The following is a 27876-nucleotide window of genomic DNA, read 5'->3' as shown; positions in this document are numbered from 1 at the left end:
TCTCTCTCATCACTGATGTTTCTATCTCTCCTTCTCCCTTCCTCTCTGAAATCAATAAAGAAATATATATATTAAAAAAAAGAAGTAAAACTTGAGAAAGACTTGTGATTTTTGCTTATGGTGATAGATTATAAAAAGAGATTAATAATTCTCATTAAAACATTTTACAGTTGCCCATTTCTTCCTCAAACCTGTATCCCTAATAATAACAATAACACTATTAGCTTTTCTTTGGGTGTTACTATATGCCAAGAATTTTACTTCACTTAATCTAACATTTTACAAATGAGGAAAGTAATTTACATCAACTAGTAAGTGGTAGATCTAAGATTTGAACCAAGGTCTCTGTAGGAGGACTCCACTATACTTTTCTGTGTGCTAGATGCTTGGCATATCCAATGTTTCCTTGTATTTTTGATTCTCTATTTCAGTATATGCCCTGTTGTCCTAATTAGGTAGAAAACTTGAGGATGGAAGCCATGTCTTGTGCCTCTGAATCTTCAGTATCTTTCGTGTGTCAACTTTCATGTGGATGTATAGTAGTGCTCTTGATGATAAAGGTTTTATTTTACTGACGTAGGCATGACATGAGTATTTTATCTTATTTTTTAAAATATATTTTTATTGATTTCAGAGAGGAAGGGAAAGGGAGAGAGAGAAATATCCATGGTGAGAGAGAATCATTGGTTGGCTGCCTCCTGCACGCCCCACACTGGGGATTAAGCCTGCAACCTGGGCATGTGCCTTGACCTCCTGGTTTACAGGTCAGCGCTCAACCACTGAGCCATGCTGGCTGGGCTGATATGAGTATTTTAAATAATCTTCCAGCAGTTCAGCTTTATGCAGAGGTTTTCTTGTTTTAATTTAATAAGGATTATTTTTTTTAATAATAACAAAGTTCTTAGAATGGGATTTAAAATAATCTTAGTATGTGGTCTAAAACAATAAATGCTATAAGAATGCTTTTCCTCCTAATTCTTTTTCTTAATTGAAAGAGTGATATAACTGCATTATAGAAAGTTTGAAAATTGGAGGGGGAAAATCTATAATTTTAGTTTCTGGTATTTTAAATTTTCATTAAAAAATTATATAGTTGTGTTAATAAATATATCACCATAGTGGTTTGGTTTAACAATTATGACAGTAAATACAGGGCAGAGTATTAAACTGACAATCTAGTAGTCTCAGGAAATTTGTTCTTTCATTGAGCGGTATCTAACTGTTCTCAAAAATGGCTTGGAATGTTTAGCATTTGGGAGGAGTTGTCATAGTTAAAATTAATTAAGAACAGTTAGGTTTGTCCAATAGCAGGTCTCCCAGGAATAATGGAAGAATATTCCTCTGTTTTTACTCTTTGCAGACAGAATGATAACAGATTAACATGTAGAGAGAAAGATTGAGCATCTCTATTTAGCAACAAATCATAGTTCTAATCTCCTCTCTCACTAATAGTCTGATTTAGGGCTCAATCTAAGGTGTTGTACTTATTTTTCAAGGAATTATATACACACTTTATATACTATTTTGTTTTGTGAGTTTTGGACTTAGTAAAATTAGAACTCTGGGAAAACCAAAAGCAGGAAAATGGCTTGGGAGAAGGGGAGCTGGGGCTGTACAGAGAGAAAGATAGGTAATCTGGTTACTTGGAGAAAGAAATGAAAAGTTAATCCAGGCAGAGTTCATTAGGCAAACCCACACCCTGGAATTTCATTTTAAAGTGGTTGAACTCTCAAGAAGATAAAATATTGTGCCTTTCATTAAAAATTATGTTTATTTAAATAATTATGTTTATTAGAAGCTTGTAATAATCTGAGGAATGTTATAATTTGAATGCTGTATTAAAGTGGAAACATTTTATTTAGACAGATGACCTAAGCTGGTTAAGCATGCATAGAAAAAAGACTGGAAGAAAAAACCCCCAAGATTTTGTAATAGCATGGTTGTAATCTTTATTTGCCTTCTTTTCAATGAGAGCACGTATTCCTTCTATAATCAGCTGACTTAGCATTTCTCTGACAACTTTTTGAAAATGTACTCTTTTAAACTGAAGTCAATAGCTATAGGTAAAGTTAAAAAAAAATCTGTGTTCTAAGATTGTATCTACATTCGGGTTTCATCTTAAACATTCCCATCTTTTGGTTTACAGAAATTGGTCAGAAGAATGATAATAATAATTATTGTAATTGGTTTGGGGAATTTGTTCAAATTTATAATTTTGTGTTCTGCTTTATAATTTATAAAGCACTTTATGCTCTTTCATTTGATCTTGTAATAACCAATGAGCTAGGCTGTTGTTAACATCATTTCAAATTGGAGAATGCTGAGGCTCAGAATTTGTGATTTGTTTAAATTTTACAGTCAGTAAATAAAAGAGCCAGTATTAACCCATATTTAAAAAATTCAAACAATACCAGTGAAAGTCTCCTTCCTGTCCTGAGCCCTCAATCCCCTTCTTAGAGGCATTCATTCTTACCAGTTTCTTTTGTGTGTATTTCCAGCAATAGTCTGTGATGTATATGCAAATACATATTTATGCTATATATGTACTTTTTATTTTTAGTAAACTGCATATTATTGTGTGACTCATTATCATTATTTTTAAAGCTTAATTGATTTAGATTGTTCTATACCCATGGTCGGCAAACTGCGGCTCGCGAGCAACATGCGGCTCTTTGGCCCCTTGAGTGTGGCTCTTCCACAAAATACCACGTGCGGGCGCGCACGTACAGTGCGATTGAAACTTCGTGGCCCATGCGTAGAAGTCGGTATTTTGTGGAAGAGCCACATTCAAGGGGCCAAAGAGCCGCATGTGGCTCGCGAGCTGCGGTTTGCTGAGCCACAGGTTGCCGACCACTGTTCTATACCAACACACAGATTTCCCTCATTATTTTCAAAACTTTAGGATTTTCCCTTATATGAATATGCTATAATTTATTTAACTAGCCATCTAATGATGGACATTTATGTTGTTTCCATTCTTTTGTTATTACCAACAGTGCTGCAGTGAATATTCCTTTTCACATCTTTTACATGTGTCTGAGTATGCGCATTAGTTTTAAATGGGTATTATTTTGATCCAAAAGATGGCTATCCTATCTAATAAAGGCAGAATATGCAAATTAACTATTATTCTGTGACAAAGATGGCGGTGCCCACAGCCAATAAGGAGGAAATATGCAAATTGACGTGACAAAGATAGTGGCGGCCAGGCCGGGATGCAGGCATTCCACCCTGTCCCAGCCCCCTGGGCCTATGGGCAGCACGCGTGCGCAGGGGCCGGGGCTGGGTGGGACGCCTGCTATGAGGGGGGGTGCGGGGGGTGGAGGGAGCTACAGGAAGGCGGCTCTGGCCGGAGTGAAGGTGGAAGGTGGCTGCCAGAGCTAAGGCCCGGGTCCCCGGTGCCGGAGGGAAGCCGGTGCCGGCAGCCAGGGGAAGGAAGGCCTATTCTTGCACGAATCTTCGTGCATCAGGCCTCTAGTATATATATATATATATATGTGTGTGTGTGTGTGTGTGTGTGTGTGTGTGTGTGTCTTCACCTGAGGATATTTTCTCCATTGATTTTTTTTTTAGAGAGTGGAAGGGAGAGAGAGATCGAGATCTACATGAGAGAGACTCATTTATTGGTTGCCTTTGGCATGTGTCCAGATGGGGTCAGGAATCAAACCCACGAACCTTTGGTCCCAGGGCTTATGCTCTAACCACTTAGCAACCCTGCCAGGGCAGGATTTTTTAAAAATTTGAATAGATAATACTAATTTCTATTCAGCAACAGTGTTTGAGTGTGCCTTTTCTCCACAGCTTTATCAAAATAGTATATTATCAAACTTTTGATCATTGTCAACCTTATAAAAATGATATTTGTTAAAAGTTGGCCTCATATTGTGCTTTCCTATCACATAACTGAACTTTTTAATATTTTGTCCAAGAGTAAGAAAGAAGTGAAGTGTAAGAAACATCTTTGTGATATAAATAATGCTTTCATGAATTGGAGGTGCAGTCTATAATAATAAAAGCATAATATGCTAATTATACCAGACGTCCTTCCAGAAGACCTTCTGGATGAAGCCGGTGCTACGAGGGAAGCCCGGGTCCCGGGTACCTGCTGGTGGCCGGAGGGAAGCCTGGGTCTCAGGTGCCAGAGGGAAGCTGGTGCCGGCAGCCAGGGGAAGGAAGGCCTACTCTTGCACGAATTTCGTGCATCAGGCCTCTAGTTAAATAAAGATTGAAGCTCTTTTATTTATTTATTTATTTAAAAATATATTTTTATTGATTTCAGAGAGGGGGAGAGAGATAGAAATAGCAATGATGAGAATCAATGATTGGCTGTCTCTTGCATACTCCCTACTGGGGATTTAGCCCACAACCCAGGCATGTGCCCTTGGCTGGAATCAAACCTGGGACCCTTCAGTCTGCAGGCCAACACTCTATCCACTGAGCCAAACTGGCTAGGACAAGGTTGAAGCTCTTTTAAAAACTTGTTTTTATATGATACAAATATACAGAGAAAAGTTAGCCTCACATCCTCCCCCTTTAGATTGAGGATTTTGTAGTGGTAATTTAATGATACTAGAAGTTTTTCATCTGAAATACTCAAGCTGTTTATTGTTATTTTCAGTAAAATAAGAATTTGGCCAAGAACCTATGTTTTTTGGGAAAATTTCTATATCATAATACTTTGGATATTTTTACATCATGGTTTTTCCACCTTGGCACTGTTGACATTTTGGGCCAGGTAACTATATGGTGTGGGGGCTCTCTTGTGCATTGTGGGATGTTTTTCCGCATCCTTATCCATGAGATTCTAGAAGCACTCCCCAGTTGGGACAATCAGAAGTATCTTCAGACACTGCCAAATGTTTCCTGAGACAAAATTGCCCCTAGTTGAGAATCACTGGCTTAAATATTTACTTTTTAAACTTAGTGATCCATTAAGGCTTATGTGAGTTACAGAAGTATAAGCTTTCTTGGACAGGGACAGAGGGAATATTTTATCTTTATATTTTTACTCGTAAACCTTCCATGAGCCAGGAATGACTAATAGTGCCTAGACATTGAGCTTAAAACACTTAAATGGTGAGACAGCCAGAAATTGTGAACTTAATTTTGTGTGTGATTTTTCTGCCTTTCTTAGTGCTCTTATTTTAGTTGTGGAACAATTTTATCTAGAGGGCTAAATATTAATGCAAAGATCCTGAAAGGATAACATTCTTCTGTCACTGTTAAGGGCTGATGTTAAACTCCTGATAAGCAGTAGATACTCTTAGGTGATTTACATATATTATTTCACTTAATTTTCACAGCCTTTCTACAAGTAGGAGTTAATCTTCTGTATTACTTACTCAGCATTGTTGTAAATAGTAGATTTGAGATTTGAATCCAGGCACATCTGTTCTCAGGCTTATTTTCAATGCTGCTTCCCGTAAATAGTCATTTACAATATTTCAGACAAATTTTGGAATGAAAATTCACATGATATTATATTCCTCTGTTATGTAAAAGTAACAGATTATTCAGAGAATGGGCTTTGTGTGTGTGTGTGTGTGTATGGGAGAGAGAGAGAGAGAGAGAGAGAGAGAGAGAGAGAGAGAGAGAGAGAGAGAGAGAGAGGGAGGGAGAGGGAGAGAGGTCAATATTGGGATAATAATAGCAATAATTAATACTTATTGAGCATTTATGATATGTCAGACACTGCTTTTAGTAATCCTTATAATTTGATAATGGATCATCCTTATTATCATTGTTAACTGGATCATCCTTAATATTGTTTTACAAAAAGAGAAGACTTAGGCACAGAGGTGAAGTAATTCATTCAAGGTCAAGCTGCTGCTAAGTAGTAGAGCCAGGATTATAACCCAGGTAATGTATACAGCTCATAAATTGAATGATCTTTATTATTAAGGGCAAAATAGTTCTGATAGAACAAATTATGGTGCTAGTCCTTGGTTGTAACTGAACATATGTTCTAGGCTGCAACTTCTTATTATGTGAAAATCAACTTACTGCATAGACCAGCGGTTGCCAGCTGGTGGTCCACAGACCACTGGTGGTCTGTGAGGTCCTAAAGGTTGGTGACCGCTTGCATAGACTACATCTCTAGAAAGTGATTGTTGTACCAAGTTATAGTGAAGGGTTTTTGTAAACATGATAGAAGGTAGTTTTATATTTTGCAACCTCTAGAAATCTGTAACTCATGAAAACCTAAGCCTGTCTAGGTTAGTGTACATCAGTGGTTCTCAACCTTCCTAATGCCGCGGCCCTTTAATACAGTTCCTCATGTTGTAGTGACCCCCAATTTCATTGTTACAAATTGAACATAATTAAAGCATAGTGATTAATCACAAAACAATATGTAATTATATATGTGTTTTCCGATGGTCTTAGGCGACCCCTGTGAAAGGGTCGTTCGACCCCCAAAGGGGTCGCGACCCACAGGTTGAGAACTGCTGGTGTACATCATACCAATATTTACTTTCAAACTGATGTTCTCTCACCCTGGCCAGTTTGGCTCAGTTGGTAGGAGTGTCGTCCTGAGAATAACCTTTGATATACTGTTTGCTGAATTCCTTTTTGTGGAGTAATAAATGGTACTACATGATTGAGTTGTCTTTCTCTGATACTTTTGAGTTTTGAAATGAAACTTGGGTGATTTTTGTTTAGTTTATATTTAGAATATTTTGAATGGCAAAGCAGACAGCAGTAATATTCTCAGATAGGAGCAATAATGTCTAAATACTATTGTCAGTAAACTAAGTTGAGCATATTTAATTTGGCTGCAAAGGCCATTTATAATTTGTAAAGTTCACTTAGTATAGGAAATTGGCATTAAAATTCTGAGCTTGAAGATAGGATAATTTTAATTTGCTTGCAGTTTTTATCCTTTGCTGGCTGGGATGCTTTCATTCTTAGTCTGTTCTTACATTCTGTTCTGTGTTTTTCTGTTTTGTTTTGTTTTTTCTGGCACACTTTTATGCAGGGCCTTGTAAGATTTAGGGAGTGGATTCTGGACCATCTGGCTCTTTAGAGTAGTTCAGAAACTTCATTTACTGTATTTTGAGCCAGACTTGCTTGAAATGACTTGATTTGTCTCTGTGCTTGGCAGATTTTTCTTTTATACTTTCACAATTTTTTACTAATAATTTCTTCCTTATTTTAACACAGGAATTTTACCAGTATTTTTATGTTAAGTGGACAAGATTTACTTTTTCCTATAACCTCATCAGAAAAACTCTTATAATGAAACTTCCAAAGCATTCTATTTTTAAAATTAGTGTATATAATTGACATGACTTGTATACTTATACATGTTTAATATATTTAAAATGTTTAAAAATTGAATATTTTTAGGTACTGATTTATAGCTTTCATTTTGAGGCTAGGAAAGGAAAAGTATATTCTGCAAAATTATAAATTTACTGAGTTAATTCGTAGTACTAGTTTAAAAATATTCCATGTGTCAAAATTAATGATAATTTTTAAAACTATATCTAAATTTAGAAATATGAGCCATCAAACAACTTTAAGAAGTACTAGAGGTACTGAATTTATAAAATGTTTAAAAATTGTTTAGGTGTTAAGAGACTTTCTTTGAGCTTCCTGCCCTATTGTTTGTTTAAAAATTTTAAACTTTTTAAACAGCGTTATTGACATATAATCTGCATGTAATAGAACTTATCCATTTAAAATTTACAATTCAATGTTTTTTAGTTTATTTATAGAGGTTGCAGTCATCAGCACAGTTAATTTTAGAGCATTTTTATCACCTCAAAAAGGACCCTGTTTTCCATTTATATATATATTAGAAGCCCAGTGCACGAAAGTCGTGCACTTGGGGGGATCCTCAGCCCAGTCTGCACCCTATCGCAGTCCGGGAGCCCTCGGGAGATGTCCAACTGACGGCTTAGACTCATTCCCCATGGAGAGCGGGCCTAAGCTAGCAGATGGATGTCCTTAGTGCTGCCAGGGAGGTGGAAGAGGCTCCTGCCACTGCGCTTGCCAGCCATGAGCCTGGCTTCTGGCTGAGCAGTGCTCCCGCTATGGGAGTGCACTAACCACCAGGGGGCAGCTCCTGCTTTGAGCATCTGCCCCCTGGTGGTCAATGCATGTCATAGTGACCAGTCATTCCCCTATTCTGTTGATTTGCATATTAGCCTTTTATTATATAGGATTTAATTTTGTTCAACTGATTTAATTTTCATATTCATTGCAAGTTTATAACAGTACAATTAATTTTTGTATATTGATCTTATACCCTGCATGTTTGCTGAACTCATTTATTCTATTAATTTTTTTTAGTGGATTTCTTAGGATTTCCTATATATAAAATCATGTCATCTGAGATAGTTTTATGTCTTTCTTTCCTATCTGTATGGATGCCTTTTGTTTCTTGTTCTTGTTTACTTTCCTTGGCTAGAACCTCCAGTTCAATGTTGAATAGAAGTGTCTAGAGTGGACATTTGTTCCTAATCTTTAGGGAAAAACATGCATATATTCAGTACTTGGAAGATGCCTAGTTTAGCCATTGATATTCAGGAAACATAGTGTTATTTGAAAGAGGTTTAATTCACATTTTGGTTATGTAGCTCAGGGGTTCTTGAACATGATTCTGTACTATCAGCATCACCTGAATACTTAGAAAGGCAAATTCTTAGACCTCACTTCAGTCCTACTCTGAATCAGAATTGGAAACTTTGGGGTGGGGGATTTACTTAGCTATTTGCTTGGTAAATGTAGTTCATATTTTTAAGAAACTAATACTACTAATGAGTAACACAAACAGGGTTTTAAGTATATGAAGCATGTAATATTCACAAAGATGAGTTATAGTAGGTATTTTCTGCTTCCTCCCTCCCTTCCTTCCTTCCTTTTTCTTCCTCCCTTCCTTCTTTCTCCCCCCCCCCCCACCCCCCCTTTTTTAAACATGTCGAAACAACCCAGAGAAGTTGGAAATTTTCAGTGATTTTGAGTAGTGGTTACTAGTAAAAGAGTGAGCCTTGGCATTGTACTGCATGGCTTGGAATTTAGTTCTGCCATTTATTTACTAGCTATATGAATTTGGGCATTTATTTAATCTGTGTTTCAGGTTCTTCATGTGTAAAATGAGAGTTTAAAAATAAGAGTATCTCCTTTAGAGTTGTCAAGATTAGATGAGATAATATAAGTAAAGTGCTGAGAATAGTGCCTGGCCCATAAGTGAGTCCTTAGTAAATATAAATATTTGCTATTACAATTATTATTGACCAAGAACACCACCATGGCCCATTTCTCCTGTCTTTCATTTATATGTGTTTCTTGCTGTGCCTGAATTTCTTTTCCTCTCCTTTGCTTCATTCATTTGACAAATATTGAGTACCCACTATCTGCAAAGCACTGCTGTCTATACTATTACATACATAGTGAGTAAGACAAAGTCAGTCACTGGCCTCCTTCTAATAAAGGAAACCAACAGAAACGAACAGATATAAATGTCAGATAATGAAAAAAGCTAGGAAGAACAATAAAGCAGGGTAAGGGAAGAGACTGCTATAAGATTTTACTTTAGATAGGGTGGTTAGAAAGGCCCCTCTTAGGTTACATTTGATCAGAGATTTGAATGACATAAGAAGTGATCCATATGAGTGTCTATGGATGTGTTCCAGATAGAGGCAACAGCAAGTGCAGGGTCCTTAAGATAGGAATGCACTTTGCAGTTGCTTGATTGCTTCCTGTTAGACTTGTTAGTGGCCCTGGCCAGGTGGCTCTTTTGGTGGGAGTGCCTTCCTGTGCACCAAAAAAAAAAAAAAAAAAAAAAAAAAAAGACTTGTAAGAGACTGCCTCAGTTTTTCCCAATCTTAATTTTAAATTGATTTCAGAGAGGAAGGGAGAGAGATAGAAACATCAATGATGAGAGAAAATCATTGATTGGCTGCCTCGTGCACACCTCCTACTCGTGGGGGATGGAGCCCACAACCCGGGCATGTGCCCTTGGCCGGAATCGAACCGGGGACCCTTCAGTCCACAGGCCGACGCTCTACCCACTGAGCATAACCGGCCAGGGCTCCCATCTTAATTTGTTATATAATAATTCTGACATGACTTTTCTTCTTCTGTCTCCCTCAGGTATCTCTGATACCATAGCATCTGTGTTTGCTCTCTCTTATTGCATTTAACCACAATTTTTTTTATTGTCTGTTTTCCCCACTAGCCTCAGTTCTCAAATGTGAGAAATTGTAGTTTGTTATTTTAATACTAGAGGCCCGGTGCACAGATTTGAGCATCAGTGGGGTCCCTCAGCTTGGCCTGTGCCCTCTCGCAGTCTGGGACCCCTCAGGGGATGTCAGACTGCCAGTTTCGGCCTGATCCCTGCAGCCAGGCCGAGGGACCCCACCGAATCCGTGCACCGGGCCTCTAGTATGCATATAAAATCTTTGGTTAATCTCTTCCTGCCCTCTCCTCTCCCCTTCCCTCTGAGATTCATCAGTCTGTTCCATGTTTCCATGCCTGTGCGTTGAGCATCTGCCCCTGTGATCAGTGCGCATCAAAGCTACCAGTTGAACGGTCGCTTAGGCTTTTATATTTATAGGTTCTCAGTATCTTGACACACAGATGTACAGTAGTAGTCCCCCTTATCCACAGGGGATACATTGTACCAGTATACGTAGTAGATGCTTGAAATGACAGATTGTACTAAACCTTACATATACTATGTTTTTTCCTATACACAAATACTTATAATAAAGTTTAATTTGTAAATTAGGCACAACAATAACTAATAATAAAATAGAGCAATTATAACATCATACGGTGATAAGAGTTATGTGGTCTCTCTCTCCCAAAATATTTTATTGTACGTACAGTGTGGATATGATGGACAAAGGGATGATTCACATCCCAGGCAGGCTGGAGCAGAATGGCACAAGATTTCATTACACTACTCAGAATGGTGCACAATTTAAAACATGAATTTTTCATTTCTGGAATTTTCCATTTAATATTTTGAACAGTGTTTGACCTTTGGTAACTAAAACTGTGGGAAGATTCCAAGGATATAAGGACTAGTTTCCCTTCTAGTTCCTCAGCTCTCTTGAAAATGGAGTATTAGAAAGGTGAATTCTAAATAGCTTAATTTTTGCGTGTTAATATTTCAAGAATATTTGAATGGCAAGTTATCCAGAAAATCATGTGCATCATAACACCATTTTTTTTTTATGTTCACTAGTACTGAATTGTTACTCCTCGTCTTACATTTTTAGAGAGCAAAACTAAAAAGATTTTGAGTGGTTTATTTGAAAGAATGAAATCTGTTCCATTGTCTCCTTTTCACTACCTAGACTTCTATATTTGTTTGCCTTTATACACAGTGTTATTTCTGTCTGGATTGCCACTTTCTGTCTACCTCACAGTGGTCTTCAACATGACCTTTTCATGGGAAGTTTCAAAAAGTTGTACTCATACACCCTTTACCAGTTGTCCCTAACTATAACACCTCCTAACCTATAGTACAAGATCAAAACCTGGAAATTGATATTGGCACATTCACAGACCTTATCAAATACTTATTTGTGGTTTTGTATGTATATACTGTGCATGTGCAATTTTATCATGTATGGATTCATTTAACTATAACAACAATTAAGATAAACTGTTTCATTACAAAGATCTTCCATGCTACTCCTTTATAACTACTCCCTTCGTCATTTTATGAATTTATTCACTGGTTATTCTTCGTATCATTTGATCTTGTGATTAATGGAAAAAGATCGCATTATGTTTTAGAGAATGCCTTTCTATTTTTACCTTTTTTCAACATTGTACTATAACCATTTACAATAAGCCTAATACTAAAGTTTCAGTTCATATCGTGTACTATACTAGAATCAAAGGCTCTTGAAGTCATATAATGTAGCATCTTCCCCTCCACAAAATCCCCCAAAAATGAAATTAGAAAATTTATATGAAGCAACTCAACATTCATTTATCAACCTATGAATTCCCAATAACCAGGGTCTCCTTTTTTTTTTAACTACCTGGTACACTTTGGGGTTAGATTACCTATGTGTTAACTTTTGCTAGATTATGCTGCACTAAGAAATAACTCCAAATATCAGTGTTTACAATAACAAAGATTTATTTATTGCTCACATTACAGGTTCTCTAGTAATCTATTATGGTTCTACTCCACAATTCTTTTTCATTTCAGGATCCAGGATGAAGGAGCACCCCCTATTTATGACATACTGTTCTCTTGGCAGAGAGAAAAGAGCAAGAGCTGGTGGAAACTCACAAAGCTCTTAAAACTTCTACTTGGAACTGGAACTTTCTCATATTTCATTGGCCAAAGTAAGTCACATGGCCAAGCCAACAATAGGGTATCCACAGAGAGGCACTACAAGTCACATGGCAACAGGGAGGGTTGTTAATACTTTTATAAAAGGAGAATAAATGATTAAGAATTATAATACAACCTACCAGACTGTAGGATGATATACTATGCTCTACTTTTGTAATAACTTTTTTTTAGTAAAGTTTATTACACTTTACATGACTTTTCTTAATAAAATTAGCAGCCTCCCGTCCCCCTTTTACTTTGTGACAATTGATAAGAGTTTATGATAGTTAATGATAAATAATTACTTTAAAATTCTAATAACATTAGTATTTTAAGAGGTCAGAATTTGATTTTACAACTTTAGTTTAAGTTTTCCTTGTCAAAAATTCATATGCAATTTTGCATACTGATTTAAAATTTTTGGAGTTTCATATTTTCCTCCAATTTGAAAATAGCTTTATTGTTTTACTTATAAAAGCAGGGCATGCTTATTATAAAAAAAAAACTTGCCGAAACCGGTTTGGCTCAGTGGATACAGCGTCGGCCTGCAGACTAAAAGGTCCCAGGTTCGATTCCGGTCAAGGGCATGTACCTGGGTTGCGGGCACATCCCCGGTGGGGGATGTGCAGGAGGCGGCTGATCGATGTCTCTCTCTCATTGATGTTTCTGACTCTCTATATCGCTCCCTTCCTCTCTGTAAAAAATCAATAAAATATATATATATATAAAAAAAAAAACTTTTCAGGGAATATAGAGTAATGTAAAGAATGTAAAAATAATTATAATCCCATTATCCAGACATAATTACTGTTAGCATTTTAGCTATACCTTTCACATTTTTTCCTCTGTGCATTCATTATGTGTGTTGTGTATTTGTGATTTTTTAAACTCTAAAATGGTTTTATTTCAGTTTAAAAAAACCAATTTTATTAAAACACACGAAAAACATTCTTTGATCATTTTGCTTGATGAGTGAATTGGCAATTTAAATGGCTTTTTCCATTCTCACTTAGCTGTATCGTGTGAGTATAGTAATCAGCACAAGGTGTACTTTAGATGAGAATACCTTAATGAGCCCAGGCCTTCTCAAATGTATTTATGTAGTAACCCAACGAGTTTGTAAGGTGATGATTAATAAGGTAGTATGGAACTCAGGATTTCTTACTACTAGTATGTATGAGTTTTTTGGGGGACACTAAAAATTCAACTGGATTGTATTTAAAAAGTAACTCAGTATTGCCTGGCCAGTGTCAGTGGTTGAGCGTTGACCTATGAACCCGGAAGTCATGGTTCCATTCTGGGGCAGGGCACATGTCTGGGTTGCAGGCTTGATCCCCAGTAGGAGGCATGCAAGAGCAGCCAATCAATTATTCTCTCTCATCATTGATATTTCTTTCCCTCTTCCTTCATCTCTGAAATAAAAAAAACATATTAAAAAACAATTAGCTGATTATTTAGGGAACACATTTCATTTACTTTCTCTAGCAGAAAATTTACACCTCTACCTGTAATTTTTCATTGAAACTGGGCCATTTTTGAGAATGAAAAAGACATTTTATTTTCAATTCTGTAAATTAAAAAAAATACTTCATTTTTGGCCATCAAAATGGTTTCATTACATTGGTAGATCAGTAAAACAGTTCTATTCCAAGGTCTGTTTTCAAAAATTAAAATTAAAACATTTGTTCTGTATTACAACAAAATAAAGTCTTTACATAGGTTATCAGAATATCAGAAAACAAGCAGAATAATTATTCTTGGTAATAATCAGATTTTAAATCAGTTTCTTAGTTATATCTGTCTCTAATACTTTTCTGAACAATGTAATTATTTTCCAATATAGTTTAACTAGTTCTAATTTTTTCATAAAACTGCCTGCAGTATTTTTCAGTTACATTTTATGTATTGTGGTTGTTAACCCTTACAGTTGACTCTTCTCTGTAACCAGTAATATTTTTTAATTGCTAATATGCTTTCTGTACACATTATACCTGGTTAGTTCAGGAAAATTTTTACTAAATGGAGAATATTCTTAATTCTAATTTTTTTCTTACTGAAAACTATAAAGTTATCAGCCCTAATATTTTCACAGGCAGTGTCTTTTTGCCTCTACTAAAAGTACTCTTTTTGACAAATATTTTTAGAAGAATAATCTTTTCATATAAGTTGTCCCTACATATAATTATTTTACATGTTCCATGAAATTTAGATGCTGTAAAATTGTAGGCTTTCTGTAATTTCATTTCATTTCAATACAGAGTATAAATTTTTTCAGCTAAAAATAGAAATACTCTTTTGCTGGAATTCCTACAATTTATTACAAAGTATAATTATAGAATTTCAAGATTCAGTCTTTTATACTGTTTGAGCTCTCACTATTTAATTTATTCAGTTCTTTCTTTGCTTTTTTAAATTTTACTGATTTTAGAGAGAAGAAGGGAGAGAGAGAAACATCAACATGAAAGAGAAACATCAATCCATTGCCTCCTGTACACACCCTGATCAGGGATCAAACCCACCTTTTGGTGTATGGGATGATGCTCCAATCAACTGAGCCACATAAGCTAGGTGTTTCCTTGATTTTAAGGGATGCATTTCAGTGTTTTGGCAAATGTAGTATATAATAATTGCTATTTGCTAAAAGCTTCAAAGCTAAATTTTTTTGTTGTTTTTTTTGAGCATTATTCATTGAACTTTAATCTTTGATTAAAGATTTCCAACTGATTTTGAACAAATGCAACCAATTTTTAGACTTGTTTTCAAGCACATTCAATACTAATTTGCAATAATTAGTGCTTTGAACTGTGCTAACAATAATAATTGTTAGTGTTTCAAAGATTCCAGTCTTTAAAATCTGATAATACCTTGCAAGTAGAGCGTACAATATTGCCATGTTGTTGTTTTTTGTATTCGATAATTTTTTTTGTCCTTAACAGTTAACTGTGGATATATGAAAACATTTGTAAATGTTGATAATTACAGCTAACTTGTTAACAGTGATGTCACTAGAGCTCCATTTTAAATAGAAATAGCCTCAAAAGTTTTATGCAGATTGTCTATCTGCTTTCTACAGAAGTAGAAATTTAGTACTTAATTTTGTTTTAAATATACAATTTCTTCATTTTAGCTTATTGCTACGGAAAGGGTATAGTAGATAAAAAATGATTGCCAAACAACAAAATAAATAAGCAGTTGTAGATTTATGCTCTACAATAAATTTAAAAAACCACAAAACCACCTCAAGAATTATCAGACCTGACTCCTCCCTCCTAACCTGGAATTCCCCACTGACAGCCCGCTGGTGGCCTGGTGCATCTTGCAGGTCATTGAACACCACATAGCCAACAGTAGCACCAGTGTCAAATACTTTTCCTACTGTCTGGAAAGGCTGTAAGCAATTAGCAAGTCCCTGGTTGCTTGCATCTGAAGATACCCAGTGGGTCTTCTGCATGCTATCCTTGAAAAGAAAGAGTTAGTTATGTTATATCTGTAGAGTCAGGAAAAGAAAGATGAAATTATCACTAGTTCTTTTTGAGATTTCATCACTTGTTCAAGTGATTAAAGCACTTACACATGATTAGCTGATATCTTTACCAGAAGCTAGATGTATACAGTTAGAAGTGTACTGAATCCATCTTGGCTTATTTTAATGTGGTGATTAATAATAATTGTTCATTTAAGAAAATGAGAAATCTGAGACAAATGGTAAACTGGATGGGATACTGGGACAGCATACTGTAAATTAAGACCTTCCTAAGCAAACCATGGCATATGAGAAAGCAGCATGCTGTTGTGAAAGAGCATGGAGCTGGGAGTGGGACACACCTGCATTTAAGTCCAGTCTCTGCCATTTAAAAGCTTGGACAAGTAACCTCTTTGAGACTAGTTATATTAGGGTTCAACAGAGACAACAGGGAATGCACAGGCGCGCATACACACACATACTGATTGGTTTTAAGGAATTGGCTCGTGTGGAGGCTGGCAAGTCCTAAATCTGCAGGGCAGCCAGTAGGATGGGGACCCAGGGAAGAATTAATGTTGAGAGTCTGAAGACATCTGGAGACAGAATTCCTTCTTCCTCAGGGGACCTCATTCTTTCTTCTTAAGGCTTTCAACTGATTGGATGATACCTACCCACATTATGGAGAGTAATTTGCTTTACTCAGTCTACTGATTTAAATATTAATCACATCTAAAAAAATACCTTTACAGTAATATCTAGACTGGTATTTCACCAAACAACTGGGTCCCATAGCCTAGCCAAATTGACACATATAATTAGCCTTCATATTAGGTTTACTCGTTTGCAAACTAGGATGATATGTGGCTCGCAAGGATTAAGTGTGGAAGTATTTATAAAGTACTTTGCATAATATGTTCTCAAAGTAGGCACTTGGTGAATGTTGGTTTCTTAATCCAGTCTTGTACCCATTAAGACATAGGCCATGAAAAAAAAAAAAAGCCCAATCTTGATGCTTAAAAATATTTTTCTCTGTTTATCTTTGTATTTCTAACTAAGCTTTTCCTGCCCCTTCATCTATTTAATAAGCCCTGACAAATCTATCTTATAAACTTTTCTTCAAAGCATATCCTTCTTTTTTGCTATTACCAGTGTTTGGGTCTTTCCCTGGACCATTAAATTTATTTTCTAAATAGCAGTGTACATTCCATTGTACTCTTCCTTTTCACATATAACTAATCACCTAGAACTAATACGAAGTAAATAACTCCTGAATTTGTCCCCTTTTTCTATCCTCCTTTACTTTTACCATGCAGATGAAGCCCTTCATAAGTTGTCTTAAACAAAACTTTACAACCTTGTGCTTACTTTGTACCACTATTCAGAACTACTTGTGATTCTTTTCAACATAATTGAGCTTTCTGTTGCATGCATGCCTCTGTGCATGCTATTACTTGTGTATAGAATCACCCGCTCCCCCCACTCGTACTTCAAATTCCTGCACCGATATCACCCTCATAAAGCCATCCTGGACTCCCTTCCTGGTTCCAGAACACTCTTACACATTCATGTATAGGTGAACTTGTGCCTTCAAACATTGATACTCCTAAATTGCGTTTCAGGTGAGATGATAAGTCTGTTCATCAGATGACCAAGGAACCCTTTGAACTGTGGTATGAATTGAATGGCACTCCCTGACTACAGGCATTTCACATCTGCTGATAGTATCATCTTTTTGTACATCTATTGGTGTATTCATTTTATTATTTTACTAGAGGCCCGGTGCACGAAATTCATGCATGAGGCGGGTGTCCTTCAGCCTGGCCTGCACCCTCTCCAATTTGGGACCCCTCGGACATCCCTCTCACAATCCGGGTCCGCTGGCTCCTAACCGCTCGCCTGCCTGCCTGCCTGCCTTATTGCCCCTAACCGCTTCTGTCTGCCAGCCTGATTGCCCCCAAACCGCTCCCCTGCCAGCCTGATTGATGCCTAACTGCTCCCCTGATGGCCTGATTGTTCCCAACTGCCCTCCCATGCTGGCCCAATCGCCCCCAACTTCCCTCCCCTGCTGGCCCGATTGCCCCCAACTGCCCTCCCCTGCCAGCCTGGTCACTCCCAACTACCCTTCCCTGCTGACCTGATCGCCCACAACTGCCCTTCCCTGTAGGCCTGGTTGCCCCCAACTGCCCTCCTCTGCTGGCCTGATGGCCCCCAACTGCCCTTTCCTGCCGACCTGGTCGCCCCTAACTGCCCTCCCCTGCAGGCCTGGTCACCCCCAACTGCCCTCCCCTGCCAGCCATTTTGTGATGACGTGAGGGTGTTGCGTGAGGGTGCAAGGACCACCTAGGTTTTTATTAGTATAGATTGATGTGGTGTTTGAATTGTATTTATAGGTACTTTGGGCACTTGGGTATAGGGTGACTGCTTAAGGCTTTGGGCCTTTCAACTTTAAGCATTTCACCCCTAAATTGTTATATGTTGGGTTCTGGGTAAAATTTTGCATGAGGAAATAAGTTTTGATGTCAACAGTAATTTAAAAATTCTTTTTTTATTTCTTGTACCTGATTCTTAGTAATCTATATGACTGCCTTTATTCACTCCCACTTCCCTCCCAAAAGAAACAAAACTAACTTTTTGAAATTAAGGATATTTTAATCCTGTTTATCTTTATTTTTCAAATATCTATTGAATGAATGCAAATATATTAATAGAAGTTATTGAATAGAATTTAATTTCTCTTTTTTTTTTTTAGTTATCAAGTGGGAATCCTGTATATGAAAAATACTATAGACAGGTAAGATTTTTGTTTGTCTTAGATTGAACATAATATATACTTTCACCTTGATTGAATACATGCAGATTACCAGTCAGCTGGATAAATTTGACATGTCTTATTTTCAACATTTTGTGCCTTAGCCTCATGTTTTGAGTACTTAATACTTTTGATGAGCTCTCAAAAATGAAGGAAAGATAATTAAGGCCAAACACTTAATTGTCTCAAATATTTATCTATCTTAAAAATCCATATAACGCCCTAACTGGTTTGGTTCAGTGGCTAGAGCTTCGGCCTGCAGACTGAAAGGTCCCAGGTTCGATTCCGGTCAAGGGCATGCACCTTGGTTGCAGGCACATCCCCAGTGAGGGGTGTGCAGGAGGCAGCTGATTAATGTTTCTCTCTCATTGATGTTTCTGACTCTCTATCCCTCTCCCTTCCTCTCTGTAAAAAATAAAATAAAATATATTTTAAAAAAATCCATGTAACATTAGATGCATTCATCTCAATATAAATATCCATATTAATATAAGTCAAATGAAAATGACTTTTAGTTGTTTTTAAGACTTATTAAGGTTTTTAATATTTATAAAGTTAAAACCATGACTCATACAAATGTAAAATGAACATGCGTCAAGGATTTTATTCAACTCATTAATTACTGGGATAACTAGTAAAATGTAAAGATGAGAATATGAGTTACAGAGATTTATATTCTCCAGACAAAATTCATTTTATTGGTATGGACAGGATTCAGTTACATTGCTATCAATTTTTTTTATAATTTAACCTATAGATTGTAAAATAGCCTAGTTGATGGAAAGTTAATCAGCCATAGATCAGACAATCTCCTGAGGGTGTAGACAATCTCATTTGCCCATTACCAAATATTGGATAATTTTTCCTAATAATCCTCTCACCTTGGGATCATAATCGCTGAAAAGGCTGGTCTCTATATTTGACCTGGCTATTTACATAGTTAGAGCAAACATTAATGGGGGACTCTTTCCCCCTCCCCATGTGGGAGTTTGTGCTGTGAGATTCTTTACCCTGCACCATGTGGGAGTCTATACTTGTTCTTCAATAAATCTCCACCTTTGTTATAAACAAACAAAAAACAAACAAAAACATTAATGAACTATTATAGGTCTCCTTGTTGTGTGACTTGCAAATCTAGAGCCATACATTTATTATTTAACAACTTCTAAGGCTAGAGACTAATTTTTCCTTAACATTTTTAAAGAATCTCAGATTGTACTTTATAAAGCCTCTTTATTTGTGCCTCAATTTTGAGGCTAGGATCCCAACCTTAGAAATCCCCCCCCCCCCCCCCCCATATTTCACTGGCAGTACATGCAAGTTTGAGTGAATTTATCTCATCTTGAGGTTTCCCATATCTGCTGAAGTTCCTAGTCTGTGAGGTGAGATTGCTTTACTCTCTGAGAAACTGATACCTTATAAATCAAGTTGCAGGCCATTTTTTGGGGGAGGACTTTGTAGACATTGACTTCACATAAAGTCAGTTCTTGTTCCTTAATAGTGGCTTGTTCTGTCTGAATAAAATATGACCTTGTTTTGTACAATTGAATTTCTCAGTTATACCCTGATAATAAGGAGACCAAATTTTTATTTAACTTATGTAAAAATTACTCTATTGCCATAAAAAGTAGGGACACTCAAAGGATTTTAAAAATATACTAGAGGCCCAGTGCATGAAATTTGTGCATTGGGGGTGGGGGGTGGGGAGTACCTCAGCCTGGCCTGTGCCCTCTCGCAGTCCGGGAGCCCTCAGGGAATGTCCAACTGATGGCTTAGGCTTTTTCTCCACGGGAAGCGGACCTAAGCTGTCAGTCAGACATCCTTAGCGCTGCCATGGAGGCTGGAGAGGCTCCCGCCACCGCCGCTGCGCTCGCCAGCCATGAGCCCGACTTCTGGCTGAGTGGCGCTCCCTTTGTGGAAGCACACTGACCACCAGGGGGCAGCTCCTGCATTGAGCGCCTGCCCCTGGTGGTCAGTGCGCATCATAGCAACTGGTCGTTCTGTCATAGGGCCGAAACTGGCTCTCCGACATCCCCTGAGGTGTCCTGGATTGCGAGAGGGCTCAGGCCAGGCCAAAGGACCCCACTGGTGCACAATCGGGGCGGGGGAGGGACCATGGGAGGGTCCAGAACGTGCCCAGCCTATCTCGCTCAGTCCTAATTGGCCGGACCCCAGCAGCAAGCAACCTACCAGTTGGAGCATCTGCCCCCTGGTGGTTAGTGCACATCATAGTGACTGGTCGACCAGTCGACTGTCTGCCCCCTGGTGATCAGTGCATGTCATAGCGACTGGTCAACTGGTTGACTGACTGCCCCCTCATAGTCAGTGCACGTCATAGGGAGTGGTTGTGTGGCCTTAGCATATCATTAGCATATTATGCTTTGATTGGCTGAATAGATGACTGGACAACCGGAGACTTAGCATATTAGGCTTTTATTATGTAGGATGTTTTTATTGATTTGAGACAGAGAGGACTGGAGACGGGGGAGGAGGGGCGTGGAGAGAGAGAGAGAGGAAAACATTGATGCAGGAGAGAAATACTGATTAGCTGCCTCCTGTAGGCCCCCTAGTGGGGATCCAACCCACAACCTGGGCCTATGTCCTGACTTAGAATCAACTAGTGACCTTTCAGTGCCCACTGGACAATGCCTAACTGAGCCACATGTCCAACTGAGACACAGCGGCTGGGGTAAAGGACTTGTTTTTGAATTCTGAAGAGTCAGTGAAATCAGAGACTACTGAAAACTATTTCATTCACTTTACAAATACAGAGCCTGTTAAATTGAGGGTTAGAGGTAGTGTAAGAGGGGGGAAAAAGTGCTTTCCCATATATCCATTACAAAATACAATATTAAAAATAATGCCAACAGTATTCTAAGTAAATAACCATAATTACATTTTTCTTACCAGTTCATTCAGTCCTATATAATTCTTGTTCTCCTTCATCTTGGGTCAGGGGTCTATTTTTATAAAATACTAGAGGCCCGGTGCATGAAGTTCGTCCACAGGGTTGGGAGGTATTCCCCTCAGCCTGGTCTGCAGCCTCTCCAATCTGGGATCCCTCTCGCAATCTAGAACCACTGGCTTGTAAGCGCTCACCTGCCTGCATGCCTGATGCCCCTAACTGTTCTCCTGCCTGCCTGATGGCCCTAACTGCTCTCCCCTCCTGCCTGATCCCCCTAACTGCTCTCTCCTCCTTGTCTGATCCCCCTAACTGCCTATCTGCTCTCCCCTCTGGCCTAAACCCCCTAACTGCCCATCTGCTTTCCCTTCCTCTCTGCGCCTTCAGACCTCAGCGCAGGAGTGCTGAGAGCTCTCTGCTGAGGCCCCGCCCCTGTCCTGACAACCCCCTCTGGCCAGGCAGTGCCACGGGCCTGTGTGCGCCTCTGCCTGGGGGGTCACTTGCAGCCCATCCTGACGCCCACCTCCAGGCAGGCAGCGCAGCGGGCCTGCGCATGCCTCCTCTTGGGGGCCGCCACGGCCCGTCCTGATGCCCCCCTCTGGGCTGGGCAGCATGGCAGGCCTGCGCGTGCCTCTGCCGGGGGGTAAGGGGCACCCCCAGCAACAGCCTCATGTCCTGGTGGCACAAGTCCCCGTCCCTGCCCACCAGATCTTGTGTGCACGCAGCCTGTTGAACGGTAGTGACTGGGACACTGTTAGGACCAATTAGCATATTACCTCTTTATATATATAGATATGTATTTCTAGACAGCAAAGAGTCCTGGAAATTCTAACTCTCCACCAGTACAGTCTGAAAGTTGTTTAAGGGATATCAACTCAGAAGACTTTACCCAAAAATCTATATTTTGAAGTGTTAACAATTCAGAGAACACGATATGGTTGTTTAGATGAGGCTCTGAGAGTTTGTTGAAGACATAATTGTATCTGGTAGCTTATGGTAAAGCCTTTAGGCAAGCATCTGAGTACAACAGAAACCACCTATGTATGACCATGACTAAACAGCTGCATTTAATTTATTTTAGTAACAAAAGGATAGAAGATAGTAAAATTCTTAATTGGAATACAGTACACAAATATTTTATAAGAGATCGATTAATGTTTTCCCTGAGTGCTTCTATATTTAGACTATGCTGGGGTAGGTGTTCTCTCCTCGCCCCCGCCCCCACCCCTCCCATGGTCAGAGAGTGGGGAAAGAAAAGGAATTCTGGAAAATTCTAGAGGCAGGTTTCCCAGCTCTTAATGTACTTCTTTGTTACCCCACATTTGGATTGGGTAGTTCCTTCTTTTTTGCTGAGCACTTGAAAGAAAGGATTTCTCTTTTGCTTCTTTTCTGGGATTGGCTTGTCTGAATGCTTTGTATATGTTTGCAACAAACTTATTAGCCTTTTAAGTAAAGTTGCAAAACAGCTCATAAATATTGTAGTATCATGTTATCTTGCCCATACCTTTTTAAAACTTGCTTTTTATTTTTTACAAATTGAACTTTACTTTAGGAAATCTTTGCAGAAGTGAGTGTCATTTTTGTAAAACTGTTTTTATGTTCTTGGTGACCTCATTCTGTCTTAAAGGAAAGTCCCCCTTAGTTGAAATGGTGTGTTAGCCTTAATGTGCTTTAGGAGCTTAACAGTTTTTAAAATGTTTCTTTAATTTTATTATGGAATCACTGCTGGTTTTGGAGCTGCTTTGATTTTTTTAATAAAGTGTTGTAGTTCCTAACAGTAAGTATAAAAGCAGAAGTTAATGATTTTAAGGTGTTTGAAAAAACAGGTAACACATGCAGCTAAGACCTCTCCAGGAAATGCTTCTTTTTCTTCCTATTGCCATCTAAGTTTATTAGAATTTAAAAGGCGCTATAGAAGAGTTGGAGTCAGGAGATAATGTATTAATGTTATGACTCCACTAATTTGCTCTACTTCCTTTGAGCTTCAGTTCTCTCATTGGTATAATGGACATGATAAAAAACATTTTGTAAATTGCCAATGCTGTCTAGATGGTACTCTACTTATATGGCTATGCATATATTCCTCCGCCTTGGTTTAGTCAAAGGATTCCCATTCCCTTTTTGAAAAAGCCAGTTCTCAAATCTCAGTAAGGAACACAAATAATTTTGTCTTTGTCAGCTTACCATTGTATTTTTTTCAGGTTGATACAGGCAATACTGGAAGGGTATTAGCTTCTGATGCTGCTGCTTTCCTGAAAAAATCAGGGCTTCCAGATTTGATACTTGGAAAGGTAATATTTATTTATTATAATTAGATTAAGGTGAATAGTTAGCAGTGTAGATAAATTGGATACAAATTCAGAAAGATATCATTAAGAAACTTAGAAGTTAGAACTGAGTCATAGAGGCAGTTATAGTAATGCGATGGAGAGAATTTGAAAAGTAAGGTGTTTTTCAGATGTTTAGAAAACAAATTACATTTTAGTGGGATGAAATGAAGAAGTAATAGTACATTTGGGTATTGTGGGGAGAAACAGTGCTGCAGACTGGGAACCTTGCCACCCACTCAGAGAGTTGGCTCTATCTCTACTTCCTCTATTATAACTGTCTCCAACTGCACTTTGTATGTGGTGAATACAGTGGGGGATGAGAGGCTTAAGAAAAAGCACAAAAAGGTGGAAAGTCCCTCTGCCAGCTTGATCTCCTGGAAAGTCCTTATACATGATATGTATTAAAAACCCTGAAAAATTATCTTTAATAATTTAATTATTCACAAATAAACAACTATTTCCACTTTCCCATAAGAAAAAATATCATCTTAGTAAGGATCTAAAATCAAAGTAGTATGTGTTAGTAAAAAGAGCAAGAGATTTGGAGTTAGAACCTGGGCTAATGAAAAAGGCATTGGATTGGAAGTTAGAGTCTGGGTTTCATTTCTTTCCATGATGCCTTAAATGTTCTTGAGTAACTTTAATGGCTTTAGTATTTGAACTAAATGGCTTTAGTATTTGAACTAAATTTAGTATTTGAACTAAATTTGAACTTAAGGTTTCTTTCCACTTTTAATTCTATAATTTTTAAATCTGATTACCAAAGAGCATGAGATTGTAAATTACAGGGAATTAATTTATTTTTAAGATGATTGTTGTTTAAAATATAGATTGATACTTTTTTTCCTCTGAATTTCAGATTTGGGATTTAGCTGACACAGATGGCAAAGGTATCCTGAACAAACAAGTAAGATTCAGAGATTCATATGAAAAAACTAGAGACCTGGTGCACCTCCATCTTTGAGGGTGGAGCAGTCAATTAGCATATCCCCTTATTGGCTGTGGGTGCCGCCATCTTTGCAACAGTGTGAGGATCAATTAGCATATTCCCTCTTTATTAGATAGGGTTTTTAGTGATTCAGAATAAAAAAGAGCCAGCAGTTTTTTGTATATTTAAACTAAGAGTTGCTTTTTATCAACATTAAGGTTTTCCAAGGGCAAGTGTCATAACAATGAAAATATCCTCTGTAATAAAGAGGTAATATGCAAATTGACTGTCACTCTGCCACAAAGACGGTGGCGCCCGCAGCAGAAGCAGGGTTTCTGTAACATAAGATGGCTGTGCCCACAGCAGAGGCTGAGTTCCCATAATGAGCCTTAATGAGCAATCAGCAGGGATCTGAGGCTGCACCCTCTCCGCCCTGTCCCCGTGGGGCTTGACAGGGGACCTCAGGCTTCTCCTCCTGCCCAGCAGGGCTTGACTGGGGACCTCAGGCCACGTCCTCCCACCTGGCAGAGCTTGACGGGGGACCTGAGGCCGCACCCCCCTGCCCCCACCTGGCAGGGCTTGACAGGGGACCTTAAGGTGCACCTCCTACCCTGGTGCTGAGCCAGGGGACCTCAGGTCGTGCCCCCCACCCCGGTGCCAGGCTGGGGGACTTGAGGCCACGCCCCCCCACCCGGTGGGGCTTGACGGGGGACCTCAAGGCACGCCTCCCGCCCTGGTGCTGGGCCAGGGGATGTGAGGCTGCACCTCCCCTGCCTGGCGGGGCTTGACAAGGGTGGGACCAGCCGGGTCTGGATCTAGCCCAAGGATGGGGAGTGCGGCTGGGTCTGGGTCTTGCGCAATTTCAAGATGCACGCGGGTGGGCAGGGACTTGACTCTGGGTCCTGCGGCGTGCCCCAGACTCTGACAGGAGGAAGATTTTCATATACATTTTACTAATTTTTTTTCCATCTCTGACACTTCTATTAAAGAGAAAGGGCAAATGGCAATATTAAAATACTTCCTCTAATTAATCCCTTTTTAATGTGCACGAATTTCGTGCAACAGGCCACTGGTTTCTAATAAGACAATGAAAATATTTCTAATAAGTAGGCATTAAAGTAACTAATTCCAAAGTTTAGTGTTAGTTTGGTGACATTGTTCTACCGGAGTATCTTAGTCTGTTTGGGCTGCTATAACAAAATACCACAGAAATTTATAAACAAATTTATTGCTCATTGTTTTAGAGGCTGGAATTCTGACATTAGCGTGCTAACATGGTCAGGTGAGGACTTTCTTCCTGATTGCAGACTTCTAGTTGTATCTGCACATACCAGAAGGTGCTGGGGATCTCTCTGAAGCCTTTTTATAAGGCACTAATCCCATTAATAAGGGTTCCCCCTAATGGCTTTACAACTTTAAGTAGCAGAACTAGTATTTATTGCAGGAATATTTCACTTCAGAGCCCATCTATACTTTGGGAGTGGACCAGATTACCTAAGAGTAATTGAATCTCTTACAGAATGAGAAGAGAAAGAGAGTTAATGTTGGAATACCTAGAATACCAGCATTTAAAGGTTGGAGGATTTAAAGGTTGACTTCAACAGAAGAGACTTGAAAGGTCAGAGGAGTACTGAGAGAGAGAGCTTTATGAATCTGTGTTGGTGAGGGGAGGAAAGCTTTAGGAAAGATCATGCTTCCCAGGCTGCCAAAAGAACAAGTAGGAGGAGGCCTTTTTTTTTTTTTTGGAGAACATTTGATAGCTAGGATATTATTTGTGACATAGTAGTTTCTGTAGCTAATGGTGGGAGTTGAAGTCAGATGACATAGAAGCTTGTGGAATGAATAAAAGGAGAAGGGGAGATCTTGAAATAGCATTTTAAAAATAAATTTATGGTTGAAGGCAAGGTATTGTATACTACAGATAACCTGCAAGTTTCTAAGAATAGGTTAGGAATTAGATAAGAAGGGTATAGGTGAGAATAGGAGGTTTGAGAAAAGTAGTGAAGAATTGATTGTACCAGTAACTGTACTAGAGAGTATTGATAAATTGTAAGCTGTATAGCTGGAGTTAAGTGTTTTGTTGTGGCTATTCCCAGACCTGACTTTAACTGAAAACAGCTGAACACCAGTTACTTCAGCATGTTTGCATTTATTTATTAAATTTTGGATTGATACTTCAAATGCCAAAAATACAAGGACCTTTGGGAGAGATTTATAAGTGTTTTGAAGTCAAGCAGTTATATAATTGTTTTTAGATGCTGCACAGTTATTCTCCTTAGCTCTTCGGGAATAGCAATGATTTAGTCACTTGAATGATTGATCCAGTTTCAAAAATTGTAATTTTAAATCCAGAGATGATTTTTGATAACATGTAGTTACTTTCTTCTGGGTTTTTCTTTCAGATGCCTTTTCCTCATTTAAATGATAAAAAGTATTCCTTAACACCATAAAATATTCTTTGGATAATGATTACTAATTTTTAATTTCCACTATATTTATGTATCACTAAATATTTTCTCATTTTATTAACACTTTATTTCTATTTATAATGGGAACATCTTTGTACATAGATCTTTTCTCAATTTTAAAGCAAGTGTTATTCAAGCAACTGTGCTGTTATATTTGTTCCTATGTAAACACCTTAGAGTAATTGTGAATTGTTTTGTATTTTCAAGTTGTAGGTATGTCTGTGGATGGGTGGATGGATGGATGAATAGGTAGATAATGCTCTTACAGTCACATTTTTTCTTTCTCAGGAATTCTTTGTTGCTTTGCGTCTTGTGGCATGTGCCCAGAATGGATTGGAGGTTTCACTGAGTAACTTGAACCTGGCTGTTCCTCCACCAAGATTTGTAAGAAATACTTGTAAATTTAAATTTTCTTTTCTAAATTGCTCTATTAAAATAATTTCCCTCAACTCCTATTATCCAGCTACTTTTCTTTCATAATGGCTACTACTTATTAGTTTCTTGTGTGTCCTTCCAGAGTTATTATATATGTATATAAAGAAATAATAATACCTATTTTCTCATTTTATATTTATTGTATCATTCTGTACACACAATTTTGTACCTTATTTTAATAACTTAGTATGTTTTGGAGAGTGTACATATCATTACATAAAAGCTTCCTTGTTC

General features: G+C 38.2%; 1 protein-coding gene across 4 annotated transcripts in view; it reads left to right on the top strand.

Annotated features, from left to right (window-relative positions):
- Positions 1-27876, top strand: part of EPS15 (epidermal growth factor receptor pathway substrate 15) — a 116151-nt gene that overhangs the window by 3388 nt on the left and 84887 nt on the right. For all 4 annotated transcript variants that reach the window (XM_036350613.1, XM_036350612.1, XM_036350615.1 and 1 more), the window contains exons 2-5: positions 18520-18561; positions 23683-23772; positions 24671-24718; positions 27496-27591. In XM_036350613.1, coding sequence (XP_036206506.1) covers positions 18520-18561; positions 23683-23772; positions 24671-24718; positions 27496-27591 — 276 coding nt within the window. The remainder of the gene's footprint in view (positions 1-18519; positions 18562-23682; positions 23773-24670; positions 24719-27495; positions 27592-27876) is intronic.

Source organism: Myotis myotis, unplaced genomic scaffold (genome assembly GCF_014108235.1).
Source record: "Myotis myotis isolate mMyoMyo1 unplaced genomic scaffold, mMyoMyo1.p scaffold_m19_p_2, whole genome shotgun sequence".
NCBI classification, from domain to species: Eukaryota; Metazoa; Chordata; class Mammalia; order Chiroptera; family Vespertilionidae; genus Myotis; species Myotis myotis.
This window is presented reverse-complemented; position numbering and strand designations above follow the sequence as displayed.